At 43.2% G+C, this 18,971-nt stretch overlaps 1 protein-coding gene across 1 annotated transcript in view; it reads left to right on the top strand.

The window, feature by feature from the left end:
• Positions 1 to 12,648: 12,648 nt before the first annotated feature.
• LOC310792396 (NLR family CARD domain-containing protein 3-like) overlaps positions 12,649 to 18,971 on the top strand; it is a gene marked incomplete at both ends in the record, with an annotated part of 9,484 nt that continues 3,161 nt past the window's right edge. Inside the window, 6 exons of the mRNA XM_083654111.1 lie at positions 12,649 to 12,677; positions 13,454 to 13,570; positions 14,704 to 14,782; positions 14,936 to 15,164; positions 16,822 to 18,619; positions 18,708 to 18,881. Coding sequence (XP_083510237.1) covers positions 12,649 to 12,677; positions 13,454 to 13,570; positions 14,704 to 14,782; positions 14,936 to 15,164; positions 16,822 to 18,619; positions 18,708 to 18,881 — 2,426 coding nt within the window. The remainder of the gene's footprint in view (positions 12,678 to 13,453; positions 13,571 to 14,703; positions 14,783 to 14,935; positions 15,165 to 16,821; positions 18,620 to 18,707; positions 18,882 to 18,971) is intronic.

The raw sequence follows: 18,971 nt of genomic DNA on the forward strand, positions 1-18,971 counted from the left end.
ACCATAACCAACCGGCATCATTTTCAAATTAACCGATGCAACATTTTCAAATTAACGGCGGAGCCACGTAACCGGTGGCATCGAAAAATGATGAAAAGGGGGTTCCCCATGCGTTATAAAGTGACACCAAAGGTGCAGTATTTGACAAATTGGGAGTTCAGCAGTGGTGGTCTAAAGGTTAGAGAAGCGAGCTTGTGACCGGAAGGTCATCGGTTCAATCCCCGGGACCGGCAGGATAAATCTGGGTGGGATTGAGAGTGAAAAAGCAGCACTTCAGCAGATCAGACTGTGGTTGTACTGGTCAGCTTCCAAGTGTGAATGTGTGTGTGAATGTGAACAGGGTGTATTGAAAAGGAGAGCATTGCTCTCAGTACTAGGCACCGGCATCCAAATCCAACTGTGTCGATAATCCCCAGAAACCTGCTATTACACTGGTTTGCAGAAAACTTCAGCTGGGACACCCTTGGGGATTGTCGCTATACTGTACTAAAACATAAAGTGAGGAGAGAGAGAGCGACAGAGCAAGAGATTACTCGACACTGGACCATAAGCCACACATGGATTGCTAAACTGTTATGGGAGGGAGAAATGTAAAAGTTATTTGTATTTGCGTATGCCTCTGTTTCTGCCTCTCTCTCGCTCTACTGCTCTTTCTCTCCCTCTCTCTCCATCTACACTCTCAGTGATGCTCTGATAAGTTTGCTCTGTTTTACCCGTGCGTAAAAAGTGATTCTGGAATGAGAGTCTATAAAGTGAAATGATAGAAGGTGAGCCAAAAATGTTTACCATCAACCATCGGTGGGTTCCACACCACCGTTTTCCAGCCTCAGACTCCCAGAAAATAGTTCCAAAGGTCAAAGGTCAAAGGTAGTTTTATTGTCCCCGCAGGGAAATTGGTTTGCAGACAGGAAATCTAAAAACACACATAGTGCAGCACAAACACTAAAACACGCACAAAAATCCTCACATAAAACAACAAGGGCTAAAAACAAACAAACACTTAAGAGTCAAGATAAAACTACAGCTAAAAACATACATACATAAAACATGTATGTTCCAATGTCCCTGCTTGGGCGGGTTTGCAGAGCCACTTATTCCCAAGACCTGCATTTGTTTAGGTGGTTTTATGAGTCATTCAGTGTTTTTTTAAGCTGTATCTGTCAACACTGGGTGATCATCAGGGGTGGTTTTAGACCCTTTTTGGGTGGGCTTTAGCCCACCCAAAAGGCTCACCCCATAAGATGGGAAAGTCAGTCACTAACTCAGTCAGTCAGTGAAGCAGTCAGTCACTCATTCATGGACGTTTAGTGAGCTTCATATTAAAAGGCTGTAGCTAGGGATAGGAAGGTAGTAGAGTCAGGATTGAGGGGTAGGCACTTACAGTATGTAGATCTAATGGTAATGAGTAGAAGCAATAAGAAAAACAGTAAAGCATTAATCTCTTGATTTGAACAGAAATAATACATTGCATTACAATCAACTGCGCAACAGCTAAGACTTTTTCAAATTAATAAAGCATTTGTCAATACTTGAAGGAATAAGCAGCATTTGTTAGTTTTTTTTTAGAAGAGCAGTCCAGGTGTAAATCATAAGTTAATAATGGACATGAATTCTAGTATGTGTGGGGACATAATCCAAACAACATTTTATAATCCTATTGGACACTGCCGAGGACTGCATGTAGTAGGCTACAGAATGTACTATGCTCAATATCATAAGATACAACCATCTTGATTACACAGACTATACGAGGGCAAACTATTTCATTGCACTGCTATAACCTATATTTTGGGGGGGGGGGGGTCATTTACGGCTACCTAATGAATGGTTGCTTCATTTTAATAATTAGCTTCCTATCAACAGGACATCTTGTCCTCTGGCAGCAAGTCATACAAACTGATATCAAAGGTTGTCTTTATAGTTGTTGACACCCATTCTTTTCAGACAGTTGATGTCAAATAAGGGGCAATAAGCTGTACTTCATGGACAATTGCCATCTTCATAAGTGTACCTACCACCTACCACCACTAATATATATATATATATACAGTATATATATTTAAGCAATATAGCATGAGAGCCAGTGTGTTGTGGCGAATATATCCCACTGATCAGCTGTTATCCCACGAGGCCGCAGGCCGAGTGGGATAACTGCTGAGCAGCGGGATATATGCCACAACACCACGCAGCTCGAGTGCTATATTGCTTTTATAAAACGCAGGGGTGGGCAATTATTTTTCATGGGGGGCCACATGAGAAACCCAGATTGTTGCTGGGGGCCGAACAAATATTGTCATGCCGTAACCCAGGAACTTTGATGATAGAGAGGACCACAAAAAAATGTCCTCGCTACCAGAGCGCCAGATTTTGCTGAGCGTTGGGGGCCGAACGGCGCCGGCGCAAATTTTTTGGGGGCATTTGAAGTCAGGTTTAGAGGAATACATCATTTTAAATTAACAGTTGTGATGTCATTATTCAGTCTTAAACACCAATATTTGATCCTTTTCTCACTCACTCCTATGTCATTAACTTTTTTGACCACTTGCCAATATGGCTGCTATATTTTATAGTTACCAGCCAATTAGAATTTCCACTAGCCAAAATGTTTTTCTTTAAATAAACCAGAATATGAGTGTGTTAATTTAAGCATAAGTATCAGTAAGTGGCCCGGGATTCTCAAAGCCTGTGTTGAGGGTCACACGAACAAAAATGCACTCTTGAAGCTAAATAAATCCAAAACCAACAAGTTAATTATTTCCATTTTTACTTCAAAGTAGAACAGTCATTTCTTACACATGAGATTACTTTTAGCCTTTTAGTCATAAAGATTATTGAAAGATATTCCATACCAGACTGAAATGTTATAACAGAAGGGGAGTATTGGCCAGAATGACATGAACATTTGGACACTTATTCAGCGGGTACCTTGCATGTTGCATTCAGGTGCACTGTAAAAAAAAAAAAAAAAAAAATTTTTTTTTTTTTTTTTTTTTTTTGCAATTCCAGCGCGGGCCGCACAGGGGGCGCTCGCGGGCCGCATGTGGCCCGCGGGCCGCCTTTTGCCCAGGTCTGATAAAACGGTTTCCAAGTATGATAATATAATAATAATAATAATAATAATACTATAAGTCCGACTGGCATGGTATTCTGATAGAGTCAGTTGAAACACTACTGTAAGGCGGGACCGCAAGAACGTGCGGGTGATTTGATTGGATCGTTCTGGAGACTGAAGTTGACATTGGCCAATCCTGGCGCTTGCTGAGAAGCTGAGAGCTTTCTGGAAAGCCCGACAGGCAGCTCGAGCGCAGCGCTGCATTCTCAGCGCTTGCTGAGAAGCTGAGTGCTTTCTGCAAAGCCCGACACCAACTAACGTTACGGGGTTAAATGCGGGGTTAACAGCCTTTTTTTTTTGCAAAGAAGACATGTTGTTTTTTGTATTGTTCTGTTTAGTTCTGTCCTGGTGCTGCCTCTGTCATTTTTCTGTCTCTCTGTGGGGACTACGGATGTAATTTAGCATTCTTGCTAACTCCGGCTTATTTACGTTGCCTTGTGTAATGTTCATGAATATGCACTGTCCCGTCCAAATAAACAAATAAAGTAAAGTATTAGCCTGCATCTATTCTTGTACAAAACATAATTTTCTGCAAAGTATTAGTAAAGTTATAAGCGAAGATCGATTCGCAAGGATCTGACAGCTGTCTCCGCCATTTGTTTTTTTTGAGGTAACCAAAGGCTTTTAGTAAGAGAGTTGCCATGGCAACCAATAACCCATGGCCATGGGTTATTGGATTTATACAATGGCTGTGAACCAATCAGATTGGTTGATTTGAAAGAGCCGTTTTATAAATAAATAAATATATATATATATATTAGTGGTGGGACTCAATAAAAAAAAAAAAATATAATATATATATATATATATATATATATATATATATAGCTATGATGACTTTGACTTGATTGCAGTTTAGACAACAACGGCTTTGAATTCAGCTGATCAGCAACAATGAATTTGATTTTCATCTTAGTCAACAACAATGACGAATTCAGCTGAGTCAGAGACAATGCATTTGATTTTCAGTTTAGCCACCAACAATGACTATGATTTCCAGCTTAGCCCGCCAACCTACTATGACTTTTGGATTAACCAAACCATGACGATGATGATGACAACGATGATGATTTTGAGCTTAGCCAGCGATGCTGTATGGGTCAGCAGTGACCGCATGAACAGATGATGAGATTTGATGAGCTGAAAACAAACAATGTTATGTTGCATGGGCGGGATCGATAGCTGGAGAGGCAGACAAAATTCACCCAATGCAAAAAAAAATCATTAAAGGCGAACGGAGGCCATAACTGAATGAATATGCAGAAACAAAATGCACCCAACGTGACTAGGTCAGCCCTGACCTGGAGAGCTGCCATCTTGAGCTTAATCATGGCAGATGGGGGCTTGAGACCCCCCATATCTGCCATGATTATTTTGTCTTTATTTGTACAGAGGGAGTCTCGCTGAGAGCAATGCTCTCTTTTTCAGGAGCGCCCTCTTCACATTCACACACACACATTCACACCTGGAAGCTGACCAGTACAACCACAGTCTGATCTGCTGGACACTGAGCAGCTCCACTGGAGCGGTTGGGGTTAAGGACCTTGCTCAAGGGCACCTCAGTGGTGTTAATGGGGAAGGGGCAAGCACTGCTTTTTCACTCCCCACCCTCACCCACCTTCAACCTTTTCTAAGAAGTAAATATATGGCAAATGTAATCTGCCTGCTTCAAAATAGTCAAAACCAGTTCTACAATACACACCAACATCAAGTCTATTCGTACTTGACTGTCTGTAACAATGAACACTAGAGTCTGAGGGCTAAACGTCTATGTCAGCTATCATAAATGCACTCATGACAGCCGTATAACTTTAGTTTAAGTTTAACTTCTTCATGTGATAAGGACATGATCACATAAAGGTCCTTTATTGAATACTCCTCTATGATATTCAGGGCAAAGGACTCTCTCTCTCTCTCTCTCTCTCTCTCTCTCTCTCTCTCTCTCTCTCTCTCTCTCTCTCTCTCTCTCTCTCTCTCTCTCTCTCTCTCTCTCTCTCCCTCTCCCTCTCCCTCTCTCTCTAATCCAGCAGTGGATTTTCAGCAGTCGGTGTGGCAGCAGGTTGTCTCCAACATGAAAAGGTATTGTACTTTATGAAACACTTTACATTACAGTTATAGTGTTTTATTCTTCAACTCGTTAACTCTGTTGATTAATCGATCAGACAGAATAAGCATCTGTTTGTGTTGAAAACAGAGAAGACTTTGTGACTGTTTGTGTTTTAACGTCCTGAACATGTTGGTTCGTTAAGATTATTTGGTCCCTAAATACAATGATCCCCAATGGACTGAACAATGATTTTAACATCAAGTGCTTTCTATAAAGAACCATACAGTAGTTCCAGTGATTGTTCTGATGCTATGTATTATGCTGAATATCAGTATGTAAGTAAGTAATCCAGTAAATTCCAGTGAAAAGTGAAATTTGCAAACTTTTATTTTTTGATTAGTTGCTACAGTACCGGTAGTTCCTTGTTCATTTTTTTTGTAATGTTTTTAACACTGTTTTACTCAGAGCAGAAAGGTTGCTCTTTAGTTCACTGTAGATGATACGGTTAGATTTCACCATCTGATTGACACATCATAAAACTCTATTGAACCCAAATCTCTGCCACAGACTTCAGATTGGACTCTGATATCATATGAGAGACTGTTTGGACTTTGATTCCGATGTTATTAGTTTATAAGCCTGTTTGTTCAGGTTTATTCAGCTCAAGACATCTATTCATAAAAATATAATGATAGGCTATGTTATCTGATCATCTTTCCCTCCGGTTACTTTATATTTGAATAGAAGCAGGGGTGATTAAATACATGCTGCTTGCTTCATACACATTCACTGTGTTCTAACACTGTAAACATTCAAAGGGATGTTCCACTTATACACTACTTCTACTATTACTTCTACGGTATTGTCTGCGAGAGCAGTATTAGTATTACTACTACTACTACTACTCCACTTTTAAAGGCATAGATGTGTGAGTGAGTGTAGGTGTGTGTGTGTGTGTGTGTGTGTGTGTGTGTGTGTGTGTGTGTGTGTGTGTGTGTGTGTGCGTGCGTGCGTGCGTGCGTGCGTGCGTGCGTGCGTGCGTGCGTGCGTGCGCGCGTGCGTGCGTGCGCGCGGGCGTGCGTGCGTGTGAAAACATCTAAGTGTGTTCCGTTCTCTCTTGGGCGGTGCTCAATCCAATGTTGGATCCCTAAATTTAACATGCCAGAGGCGGTATTTTCTGTCTTTTCCATTGAAAATGCAGACTCTGGCATGATTACAACGGCTCAGTATTGGAAACTATGCAAGTTTGGGAATACTCAGTTTCTTGTATAGGCTTAAAGCCTGCTTCTCCTTGCCTGCCCGTAAACGCCTGGTGGAAAGCCTTTTTATGTCTCAACTAGACTGATATTGTTTACAGTTTTTCAAGCCCTACTTCCTTGTCTAAACTGGACCCCCTCCTACCATGCCGCTCTGAGATATATCACAAACTCAGGTTACAGGACTCATCATTGCACCTTGTACGACCTGGTCGGATGGTCCTCCCTTGCCCTGCGCAGAATGCGACACTGGTACATGTTCATATATAAGGCCATCCTGGGCAGACTACCCTCGTACATCTGCTCTACGTTTGTAGCGATAAACAACTCCTATAATCTAAGATCAAATAGCTGGTTGCAATTCAAAGTGCCACATATGCGTATGAATCTGGAAAAAGAGTCTCTCCTACTTTGGTCCCTGGTCGTGGAACGACCTGCAGTCCCATTTAAAACTTGTCTCCTCCATTCCTCTGTCCAGTTTTAAACATGCGCTGAAGTGCTTACTTCAAGCTGCTCCTGCAGTAATGTCTAGTTTTTACTTTGCCTTTCTCGGCCTGTTCATTTGTTTTTAGGTCATATGTTTTTACGTTCTTGATCCTGTGTTATTTATTACCCTTGGATGTGGTATTTATGATGTATTTGGTTGTCCTTGTTTTTTTAACTGTTTCTGCTCTTAAGTCCTGTTTTTATGTTTCCTTTATGTGTACTGTAATTATGTTTACTGTAACTAGACTTGCAACTGCTGCCTTCTTGGCCAGATCACATTCGCAAAAGAGATCTTGTATCTCAAATGTCTTTATCTGGTTAAATAAAGGTTAAAAAAACAAAAAAAACAATTAGGCCTATCCGAAACATTGCGTGGAATATTGAATGATGGCAGTGGCTGTCCAGCCTACAGTATACATATTTAGTTGTGTCTAAATGTTTACAGTCTGTAGTTGGGTTTCCATCCACCTGTTTTTATGTGAAATTTTCAAATTGCACATTAACATCCAGAAAATTTGATAAAACCTCCAAATATTGCAAAAAAAGTTTTCACTCTTGAGGGAGGTGGAAAAGTAGGGTGTATCAATAAAAGGAAATGTGATAAATTCATGTGGAAACAGCTTTAGCGAATCTGTAACCAAACTCCATTCAAAAACATGCAGTCTTAACGGGTGACTCACATCCAGAATTGGCAGAAGAGTGGTGTCTGGTAGGCTAATACATTTTACGTACTTTTGTATAATCAAGAACCATTGAATTAATATGTGATGTTTTTCATAGCGAGACAACGGCATGCACGTGTAACGTTCAGCAGTGCGCTCTCTCCATCACCAAGCCTCATCATGATTTCCTCCACTTCAGTCTGAATATCAGGCTAGGATGTTTTCTCTTTACCTCACATTTATTCAGAGAACGCGGTTAATTTCCCTCGTTTGAGGGTTTGACTGGCGTCTGGCGATGTTTTAATCACATGAATTAATTGCCCCTCCTCTTCACCATTCCTAATATTACACATAACAGTAGTGGGTGGAAACGTGCATCACATTTTCTTTTGCCGATTTTCTGGAAATTCGATTAAAAGTTGCGATACCTTTGGATGGAAACCCAGCTTGTGTCTAAACAGAGAGGGAGAGAGACGAGCAGGCACACACACAAACATACAAAGAGAGAGAGGGGGGAGGGAGAGAGTCCTTTACCCTGAATATCATGGTGGACTATTTAATAAAAGATTTTTATGTGATCATGTCCTTATCACATGAAGAAGTTAAACTTAAACTAAAGTTATATGGCTGTCATCAGTGCATTTATGACAGCTGACATAGAAGTTTATCCCTCACACTATATTGTTCATTGTTAGAAAGGTACGAATAGTCTTGATGTTGGTGTGTATTGTAGAACTGGTTTTGACTATTTTGAAGCAGGCAAATTACATTAGCCTATTGACTTCTTATAAAAGGTTGAACAAAGCAACTATAGTGAAGTGTATAAAGCAGTGGCCCCCATGGGGTCCGCACTCCGCAGAGGTACTGCAGGAAGTCTGCAAATTTGTGTCAGTAGTTTGTGGGCAAATTAGACGAAAATAATATATATAATATTGAGTAAAGTCCAAGAAAATGGCTAATCTGATGAAGCAATATGCAAAACACATTGTTCGCTCCTTCTTGCTTTTTTAATGTAATGTTTTAATAAAAAGAAATGTCATTCCTGATATCCTGTGCACTGGATTATAAATGTTATTATAGACCACGCTTAAAATGCAACACAATTTTATTTTCTAGTCAATCATAAGGGGTCCTTGCTCTGTTTTTCTATCAACCAAGGGGTTGTTGGGCTGAAAAAGGTTGAACATCCCTGCTTGAAGACCCCCCCTCCTCCCCCCGCCAAATCTGTAGTACCCTCTGGAGGTACAGGGGGTACCCACCAAGTTGAATATTTGATGGAGTACATGACTTTAAAAAGTTTGGGAACCACTGATCTAGCTAATCTACAGCCTACCTAATCTAACCTACCACCATCCCTCAGCCTTGACCCTGACTGCCATGACCTGGCCCACGTCCAAATGTTAGTTACTACCGACTTCCACAATCTTCCACATGAAAGGCTGGTTTCTCGCTTCCCGCCACGCCTCCCGCTCCAGGAGTCAATCGGAGGTTGCTAGTTAGTTAGTTAGTTTTATTTGACAAGATAAAGACAGAGAGAGAGAGAGAGAGAGAGAGAGAGAGAGAGAGAGAGAGAGAGAGAGAGAGCATGTTACAGATAGGCTACGTGCATATGCAGCATACTATCCTTTTTCTGCCAGGCTTGTGTCTAATGTTATACCAGTGGAGTAAATATTTTTTTTCCATTTTGTCACCATATTGTACCTAATGTGGGAATAGGAATAACGCACATCGGATCATAAATCAGACGTGTCAACAATCAGGCCATTAGTGGTGCCTGAATTATTATTATTATTATAGAAATGACTGACTTATTCTAGAAAGCATAGGCTATAGGTATTATAGCAATGACTGAGAAATGTTACAGTAGGCCTACGTAGTTACTGTAATTAATTGAATGATCTTAGAAACGTTACGTTCATGAGAGGGGGAGAGAGAGAGTGGGAGACTGCTACATTGAAAACTAGCAGAGAAATTAAATGTTTAATATTCTATTAGCTCCGCCCTTTTACAGGCTGTGCCTATTGGAGAGTAATCCCTACGTGTCAGCGATGACTGAAGATTTTTTCCTACTTGGTGTCACCAACCATGCACATCGTTCCCCGTTAGGGCCGCATGTGGGGTATATAACCCGGGCGCGCACATTGATCTGCTCCCAAAATGTCTTCACTTCCGGGCGGCAAGGGGGCCAGGCCGAAGCGCCCCACCATTCACTTCGCTCCCAGCATCCGTGTTTGCCCGGAGTGTCGAGCCACCTACATGAACCCGGAGGACGGGCATATCAAGTGCGTGGCGTGTCTGGGGCCTCGTCATGCTGGGCTGACTTCACCTGCCCACATTGTCAAGCGCTTCTGCACGCTGAGCTTGTGAGCAGGGTGGAGGTCTTCTCCGGAATGGGAACCACTCACGATTGGGTGGCCGCTGCTGATGTGGCCGCTCCACACTTCGACGGCGCCCAGTTGCCCTCTGCCTCCTCCGAAGAAGCTGAGAGGGAAGGAGAAGACGCCGGCCGCGCCTCTCTCTGAAACATAAAACCATTTCAGTGTATGCTCGATAGCAGTGCACTACTTTTGTTATATAGTGCCTCAACCGTTTTCACTAGATTTGTGCTCTATGTTTATTCAATTGGCCTGCACTGCTCTATATATGGGAGAAACAGAAACCCAGAAAATTGCCTGTTATTGACCGATATGCCAAACATAAGAAAATGGCTCCATAGTGTGGAAAATAGTAAATCTACAATTTTGATGCCAGAATCCAGGATGAATGCCTAACATACTGGGATGCATGCTTTTATGCTGTCATGGCAGTGGGGTAAAAAAACACACAAAAAACAACAAGAAACGGTAAAAAAAACACTAAAAAAACAAAACAACCCTAATGGTGCATGAGGCTTTTAAAGGTTTATTTAAAAAATGTTGCTGCTCCTACTATACTGCTTTGCAAACATTTAAGGCACATTCCACTTAAACACTACTTCTTCTGGTATTACTTCTACACTGCCTCAGTGTTCTTCTTCTCTGTGTACAGGATCCAGCAGGAGAGACCAGCCTCTCCTCAGCCCAGCTGCGTGTCCATGAAAAGCAACCAGTCAAAGGAAGAATTTGCTTTCTTTAAAGGTGAACAACACCATTCTTCTGAAAAGAAGTAAGTTGTTTCAGCATGAACTGTTACTGTATTCTAACACATTCTCATCCTACTGTGTCGATTTCTGATGCTTTGTCACGTACACTTTGGCAATAGATGTTGACACGCATGGTACCCTTGTGCACCCTATTTGGATGCACATGTTGGGGTGAGGCACCCTGTGCGTGCCATATTTAGACGCACACAGATTAGGGTGAGGCACCCTGATGCACTGGAGGGGTTGTTTAAGTATTTTAAGTAGGTTCAGGCTGTTGTTTCATGCTGTATTTGCACTGTATGCATTTTTGCTGGTTTTATGTTTGATCATTGTTTGTTTAAATGGTGAACAGTAAAAGTGTCCTGCAAGCCCATATGGGCTGGGCTTCAATGGAAGCATGACACTTAAATAAAGAAAATCAATCAATCAAACACTGTGCCTTCGCCCAGCCGGGCAACGAGAGAGGTCCCTCCATGAGGTGGGAGGACATGACGCGAGTAGAGGGGAAAACAGAACATGGTTTCCCCACCGCTCCTCCGTTAGAAGACAGCCTAGCCTGGTCTATGTGCTTCTCCCTGATGCCTCCTTTTACGACGAGCGAAAACCCACCCCGCCGCTGGAGAGATGCTGCGTTCCTGAGGCTCTCTGTCAAGACACAGAGGAGCGCCACTCAAACCCGGGCCGCCCAGAACAACATTATTATGCTGGCCTCCTCGGCCTCTTCACTGCTACAAGACCGGAACAGCAACCAGTCAAAGGAAGAATTTGCTTTCTTTTGCTGCTCCTAATATACTGCTTTGCAAACACTTAAGGCACATTCCACTTAAACATTACTTCTTCTGGTATTACTTCTACACTGCCTCAGTGTTCTTCTCTGTACAGGAGAAGGATCCAGCAGGAGAGACCAGACTCTCCTCAGCCCAGCTGCGTGTCCAACCAGTCAAAGGAAGAATTTGCTTTCTTTAAAGGTGAACAACACCATTCTTCTGAAAAGAAGTAAGTTGTTTCAGCATGAAATGTTACTGTATTCAAACACATTCTCATCCTACTGTGTCGATTTCTGATGCTTTGTCACGTACACTTTGGCAATGGATGTTGACATGCATGGTACCCTTGTGCACCCTATTTGGATGCACATGTTGGGGTGACGCACCCTGTGCATGCCATATTTAGATGCACACAGATTAGGGTGAGGCACCCCGATGCACTGGAGTGGTTGTTTAAGACTGAAGTATTTTAAGTAGGTGCAGGCTGTTGTTTCATGCTGTATTTGCACTGTATGCATTTTGGGTGTTTTTGCTGGTTTTATGTTTGGTCATTGTTTGTTTAAATGGTGAACAGTAAAAGTGTCCTGCAAGCCCATATGGGCTGGGCTTCAATGGAAGCATGACACTTAAATAAAGAAAATCAATCAATCAAACAATGTGCCCGAGAGAGGTCCCGCCATGAGGTGGGAGGACATGATGTGAAAAGAGGGGGAAACAGACCATGGTTTCCCTGCCGCTCCTCCGTTAGAAGACAGCCTAGCCTGGTCTATGTGCTCCTCCCTGATGCCTCCTTTTACGACGAGCGAAAACCCACCCCGCCGCTGGAGAGAGATGCTGCGTTCCTGAGGCTCTCTGTCAAGACAAACAGGAGTGCCACTCAAACCCGGGCCGCCCAGAACAACATTATTATGCTGGCCTCCTCTGCCTCTTCACTGCTACAAGACCGGAACAGCAAAGTCCTGGCCCAGGTGGTGGCAGAGCTGGCGGCATCACTGACAGCTATCGTGCAGCTGGCCCAGGCAACGACGGTAAACTCCTCTCGTACCATGGCGTGGGCAACACATATCCAAAGAAACATTTGGCTCGAGAGCTCCATCCCGTCACAGCAACGCCAGACGGGCCGATAACCCCAGCCGGGTTATTTGGCTCGTCCACGCAGGCGGTTCGGGATGAGCTTGACCTCGCCGCTATGCAGAGATGGTAGATGCCAAGTTTGATGGTAAATGGTAAATGGACTGCATTTATACAACACTTTACAATGTGCCTACATTCACCCATTCACACACCGAAGGCGGCAAGCTGCCACGCAGGGTGCTGGCACAGCCATCGGGAGCAATTTGGGGTTCAGTGTCTTGCCCAAGGACACTTTCGACATGCGGACTGGTGGAGCTGGGGATCGAACCACCAACCTTCTGATTAGTGGACGACCTGCTCTACCTCCTGAGCCACAGCCGCCCCTAAGATGTGCCAGTGAAGTCCTCCAGTACACTCCCACTGATGTTTAAAACCATTACAGTGTGTCATGCTCGATAGCAGTGCACTACTTTTGTTATATAGTGCCTCAACCGTTTTCACTAGATTTGTGCCCTATGTTTATTCAATTGGCCTGCACTGCTCTATATATGGGAGAAACAGAAACCCAGAAAATTGCCTGTAATTGACCGATATGCCAAACATAAGAAACTGGCTCCATAGTGTGGAAAATAGTAAATCTACAATTTTGATGACAGAATCCAGGATGAATGCCTAACATACAGTACTGGGATGTATGATTGTATGCTGTCATGGCAGTGGGGTAAAAAAAAACAAAAAAAGAACAACAACAAAAAACTAAAAAAGCAAAACAACCCTAGAGGTGCATGAGGCTTTTAAAGGTTTATTTAAAAAATGTTGCTGCTCCTACTATACTGCTTTGCAAACATTTAAGGCACATTCCACTTAAACACTACTTCTTCTGGTATTACTTCTACACTGCCTCAGTGTTCTTCTTCTCTGTCTACAGGATCCAGCAGGAGAGATCAGCCTCTCCTCAGCACAGCTGTGTGTCCATGGAAAGCAACCAGTCAAAGGAAGAATTTGCTTTCTTTAAAGGAGAACCACACCATTCTTCTGAAAAGAAGTAAGTTGTTTCAGCATGAAATGTTACTGTATTCAAACACATTCTCATCCTACTGTGTCGATTTCTGGTGCTTTGTCACGTACACTTTGGCAATGGATGTTGACACACATGGTACCCTTATGCACCCTCTTTGGACGCACATGTTGGGGTGAGGCACCCTGTGCATGCCATATTTAGACGCACACAGATTAGGGTGAGGCACCCCGATGCACTGGAGTGGTTGTTTAAAGGAGAATTTCGTTTTTTTTTAACCTGCAGCCCTCTCTTCACATTAATTATGATCTGACGACTCACCCAGTGCTCTGCGCAGCGTTTTTGTCCGTCCTATGCGTTGTTTTGAGATCAATAGCGTCCAAGCCAGTCCTAGAATGGAGCTCCGTGGGGGCCAAGTGGCAGCATGCTTTTCCTCCATTTAAATAGACAGTTTTATTCCCGTTTTCGACGCATATCGTCATAAACTGTTGCCTAAGGAACGATCAGACTGCATTTCTCCCCCGGGCTCTTTTCACTAGTTACAGGCAGCCCATTTTTGTCTGACGAGAGTTGTGTCTCACTGACCCGACAGGCAAAAATGGGCTGCCTGTAACTAGTGAAAAGAGCCCGGGGGAGAAATGCAGTCTGATCGTCCCTTAGGGAACAGTTTATGACGATATGCGTTGAAAACGGGAATAAAACTGTATTTAAATGGAGGAAAAGCATGCTGCCACTTGGCCCCCACGGAGCTCCATTCTAGGACTGGCTTGGACGCTATTGATCTCAAAACAACGCATAGGACGGACAAAAACGCTGCGAGAGCACTGGGTGAGTCGTCAGATCATAATTAATCTGAGGAGGGCTGCAGGTTAAAAAAAAACGAAATTCTCCTTTAAGACTGAAGTATTTTAAGTAGGTTCAGGCTGTTGTTTCATGCTGTATTTGCACTGTATGCAAGGCACCCTAATCTGTGCATTTTGGGTGTTTTTGCTGTTTTATGTTTGATCATTGTTTGTTTAAATGGTGAACAGTAAAAGTGACCTGCAAGCCCATATGGGCTGGGCTTCAATGGAAGCATGACACTTAAATAAAGAAAATCAATCAATCAAAAACATATGACCCATATGACCTATGACCTAATATCTCGTGTTTTTGCACAGAGATGACCAGGATTGGTCAGAGGTTCCCAGTGTTCAGTGTAACCAGGAACATCAAAGAGACCTGGACTCCATATTCATGGTGTGTAAATATTAACAACTGTTGTGAAATGCAAAACAAATGTTCAGTCTCCATGCTGCACTCTTTAGACCAGTAGGTATTCAGTCTATGATGGGTCTGATGTGTTCCACGATTTTATTTAGAAAAATTAATTCATACCTTATTCTGTTTCAGGAGCTTAAGGGAAACATCTTCAATTTTGAGACGAATGAGCTGGAATTGTACCAGAGGGCTCTGAGTGCAGATTTCCCAGAATGTTTAGAGGGTCAGAGGGAGGATGAGGAGGTGGTGGACGGTGAGGAGGAAGAGCAGAGGAGGAGCAGCAGAGAGGCTTTTCTAAACATCACACTGCTCTTCCTGAGGAGAATGAAGAAGGAGGAGCTGGCTGACTCTCTGCAGAGCAGTAAGACGTTTACAGACAGCTTTAACATGGTGGAGAGACAAGGGGCGCTAACGTCCTACAGGCGCTATCGCCTGGGGTTTGCGTGCCTCTTATGCTATCTTCCCTGCCTCTTCGGCAGGAACGATAGCAGTCCGCACCCCCGCCGCCAAATGCATCCCCACCTCACGGGAGCATATAGTAATGATTTCTACAGAAACGTCAGTTTAAAAATGATATAATTGTCTTGGTAGACATTCATGTTTTTAAGTTAAAACAGACCGAAAAATATGGTGGGGATGCAATTCTTGGCGGGGGTGTGGAACTCGGCATGGCACCGGACGCAGGCGCAAATTGGAGGCATGCCAAGTCATTTGTGCACAGCGCAAACAGGATTTGGGCAGTCTAACCACCAGAATTATTCCCACCAGAATTATTCACGGGTGTGGCCTGGCAATGCCTGGGCGTTACATCAATCAAACTAATCAGATTCCCCTCTTGCAGTCCCTGTAATCCAGTTTGTGCGATGCATGCAATAGCTGTAATTCTCTCCATGCGTAATTTGGATAGGCCTCACTTAGGGTTAGGCTAGGTTAAGTTTAAGTTTAGGTTTAGGCAAGCAATACTAAAATTCAATAGCACAAAAGAAAATCACAGAATACACAATACAATTTTATATAAATCAGGGCAGACAATAGCATGGTCAGCTGGTCCACTAGTTGACCAATAGCCCTAATGGGCTACAGCTCTCTGTAGGATACTATAGAAAGCAAATGACTATAGACTATAGAAAGCAAATGATGACAAATTCAAAGTGATAATAACTAAGATCAATGTATGTGTGATAGTGTGTGTGAGTGTAAATGGGTTCTGAGGTTAGGTTTTAAACAAGCCCTGCCTTTTATGTCCGCCCTTGTGATTTGATGCAATTCGGGCTCTTTTGTTGACTGGAAAATAGAAACGTCTTTGCAATGGGGAAACGGGACATTTGATTGCCAATAATATTGCAGATCATCAACACCAGAGGACAGAGAGGAGTTAATGAGGGTAGTGAGAAAGGGGGATATGTCAGAGGAGATGGACAGTAGAAGAGAGGAAGGGATAGGATCAAGGGGGCAGGAGGTGGCACAGTTTGATTTGATGAGTTTAAATACTTCTTCGGGGGAGAGAGAAGAAAAGGAAGGAAGACCAGAAATAGAGGAAGGAAGACTGGAAATAGAGGGTGGCGAATTAGGGTTGGAGATAGGAGTAGTGTTATGACTGGAGTGGGGAAGGAAGAGCTGATGTCAGCAACCTTCTTAGTGAAGAAGGATAAGAAGTCATCGGCAGAGAGGGAAGATGGGGGGGAGGGAAGGTTGAGGAGGGAAGAAAACCGGTTTTATCTTATGTTTTTATCCTTTTATGTATTGCCTTTTTACATTGAATGTGCCTTTTTTACCTTTTATTCTTTGCATTAATTTTAGTCTTGACCACTGTTTAGCTTGGCATTGCTTATACTAGTGAGGTGCAATTTTGTTGTGTTTTTGTTGTATACATGTATAACAAAAATGACAAATAAAGGAATCTTGAAACTTGTTTTACTTGCCTAAACATAAGCAGGAAAAGTGGCGCTCTTTTCAACCATATGAAATATTCACATTTATCAAAACATCAACAAATTGATTGTTCTTTGTTCATTCAGAGACTGCTGCTGCCATCTGCCAACGTGAACTCAAATCCAATCTGAAGGAGAAATTTCAGTGTGTCCTTGAGGGAATTGCTAAAGCAGGAAACCAGCCCAATCAGCCCTACACAGAGGTTTACCTCACAGAGGGGGGGAGTGGAGAGGTAAATGATGAACATGAGGTCAGACAGATTGAAGCAGCATCCAGGAAACCAGTGAGACCAGAAACAACAATCAAATGTAAAGACATCTTTAACCCGTTAGCGGGAAGAGATAAAAGAACCAGAACAGTGATGACAATGGGAGTCGCTGGCATTGGGAAAACAGTCTTAACACAAAAGTTCACTCTGGACTGGGCTGGAGACAAAGCCAACAAGGACATACAGTTCATATTTCTGTTCACTTGCCGAGAGCTGAATCTGCTGGACAATAAAAATCGCCTGGAAAAGAAAACGTGCAGCTTGGTGGAACTTCTTCATCACTTCTTTCCTGAGACCAAAGAAGCAGGAATCTGCAGATTTGATGAGTTCCAGGTTGTGTTAATCTTTGACGGTCTGGATGAGTGTCGACTTCCTCTAGACTTCCAGAACAACAAGATCCTGACTGATGTCACAGAGTTGACCTCAGTGGATGTGCTGCTGACAAACCTCATAAAGGGGAAACTGCTTCCCACTGCTCGCCTCTGGATGACCACCCGACATGCAGCAGCCAATCAGATCCCTCCTGAGTGTGTTGACGTGGCGACAGAGATGAGAGGCTTCACTGACGAACAGAAGGAAGACTACTTCAAGAAGAGATTCACAGATGAGGAGCAGGCCAAAGGAATTATCTCCCACATCAAGACGTCGCGAACCATCCACATCATGTGCCACATCCCAATCTTCTGCTGGATCACTGCTACAGTTCTGGAGTATGTGTTGAAAACTAGTGTCGATGGAGACCTGCCCAAGACCCTGACTGAGATGTACATTCACTACCTGGTGGTTCAGTCCAAACAGCAGAACGTCAAGTATCATGGGAGAGCTGAGACAGATGCACACTGGACTGAAGAGACCAGGACAATTATTCTCTCTTTGGCAAAATTGGCTTTTGAGCAGCTGGAGAAAGGCAACCTGATCTTCTATGAAGCCGACCTGGCAACGTGTGGCATTGACATCAGAGCAGCCTCAGTTTACTCAGGAGTGTTCACACAGATCTTTAAAGAGGAGTGTGGGCTGTACCAAGACAAGGTCTTCTGCTTTGTCCATCTGAGCATTCAGGAGTTTCTGGCAGCTGTTCATGTCATCATCTCATTCATCGACGCTGGTGTCAACCTGCTGGTAGAACCACAATCAACATCCGGAGACAAATCTCAGGTAAATCACCTCTACCAGAGTGCTGTGGACAAGGCCTTACAGAGTCCAAATGGACACCTTGACCTGTTCCTTCGCTTCCTCATGGGTCTTTCACTCGAGACCAATCAGACTCTCTTACGAGGCCTGCTGACACCGACAGAAAGTAGCTCACATACCAAAAAGGAAACAGTCCAGTACATCAAGGAGAAGATCAAGGATAATCCATCTCCCGAGAGAAGCATCAACCTGTTCCACTGTCTGAATGAGCTGAATGACCATTCTCTAGTGGAAGAGATCCAACAGCACCTGAAATCAGGAAGTCTCTCGACAGATAAACTCTCTCCTGCTCAGTGGTCGGCTCTGGTCTTCATCTTATTGTCATCAGAAGAAGAGCTGGACGTGTTTGACCTGAAGAAATACTCTGCTTCAGAAAAGGCTCTTCTGAGACTGTTGCCAGTGGTCAAAGCCTCCAATAGAGCGGTGTAAGTTCATAGAAAACAATAGATTCAATACTGATTTTTGTACGAGAAAAAAAAACTTCAAAGTTGTTCATCACTAATTCTTCCTCAGGCTCAGTGGCTGTCAGCTGTCAGAGAGAAGCTGTGAAGCTCTGGCCTCAGTTCTCAGCTCCCAGTCCTCTCTTCTGAGAGAACTGGACCTGAGTAACAATGATGTGCAGGATTCTGGAATGAAGTTGATCTCTGCTGGACTGGAGAGTCCACACTGCAGACTGGAGACTCTCAGGTCAGGATTAGTTACTGACAGTTACTTACAGATGGCCATTTAAGTTCTGCAATATAATTTATATTCTATATTGTGAAAACATAACGCATA

Source organism: Poromitra crassiceps (assembly GCF_964638095.1).
Source record: "Poromitra crassiceps genome assembly, chromosome: 17".
NCBI lineage: Eukaryota > Metazoa > Chordata > Actinopteri > Beryciformes > Melamphaidae > Poromitra > Poromitra crassiceps.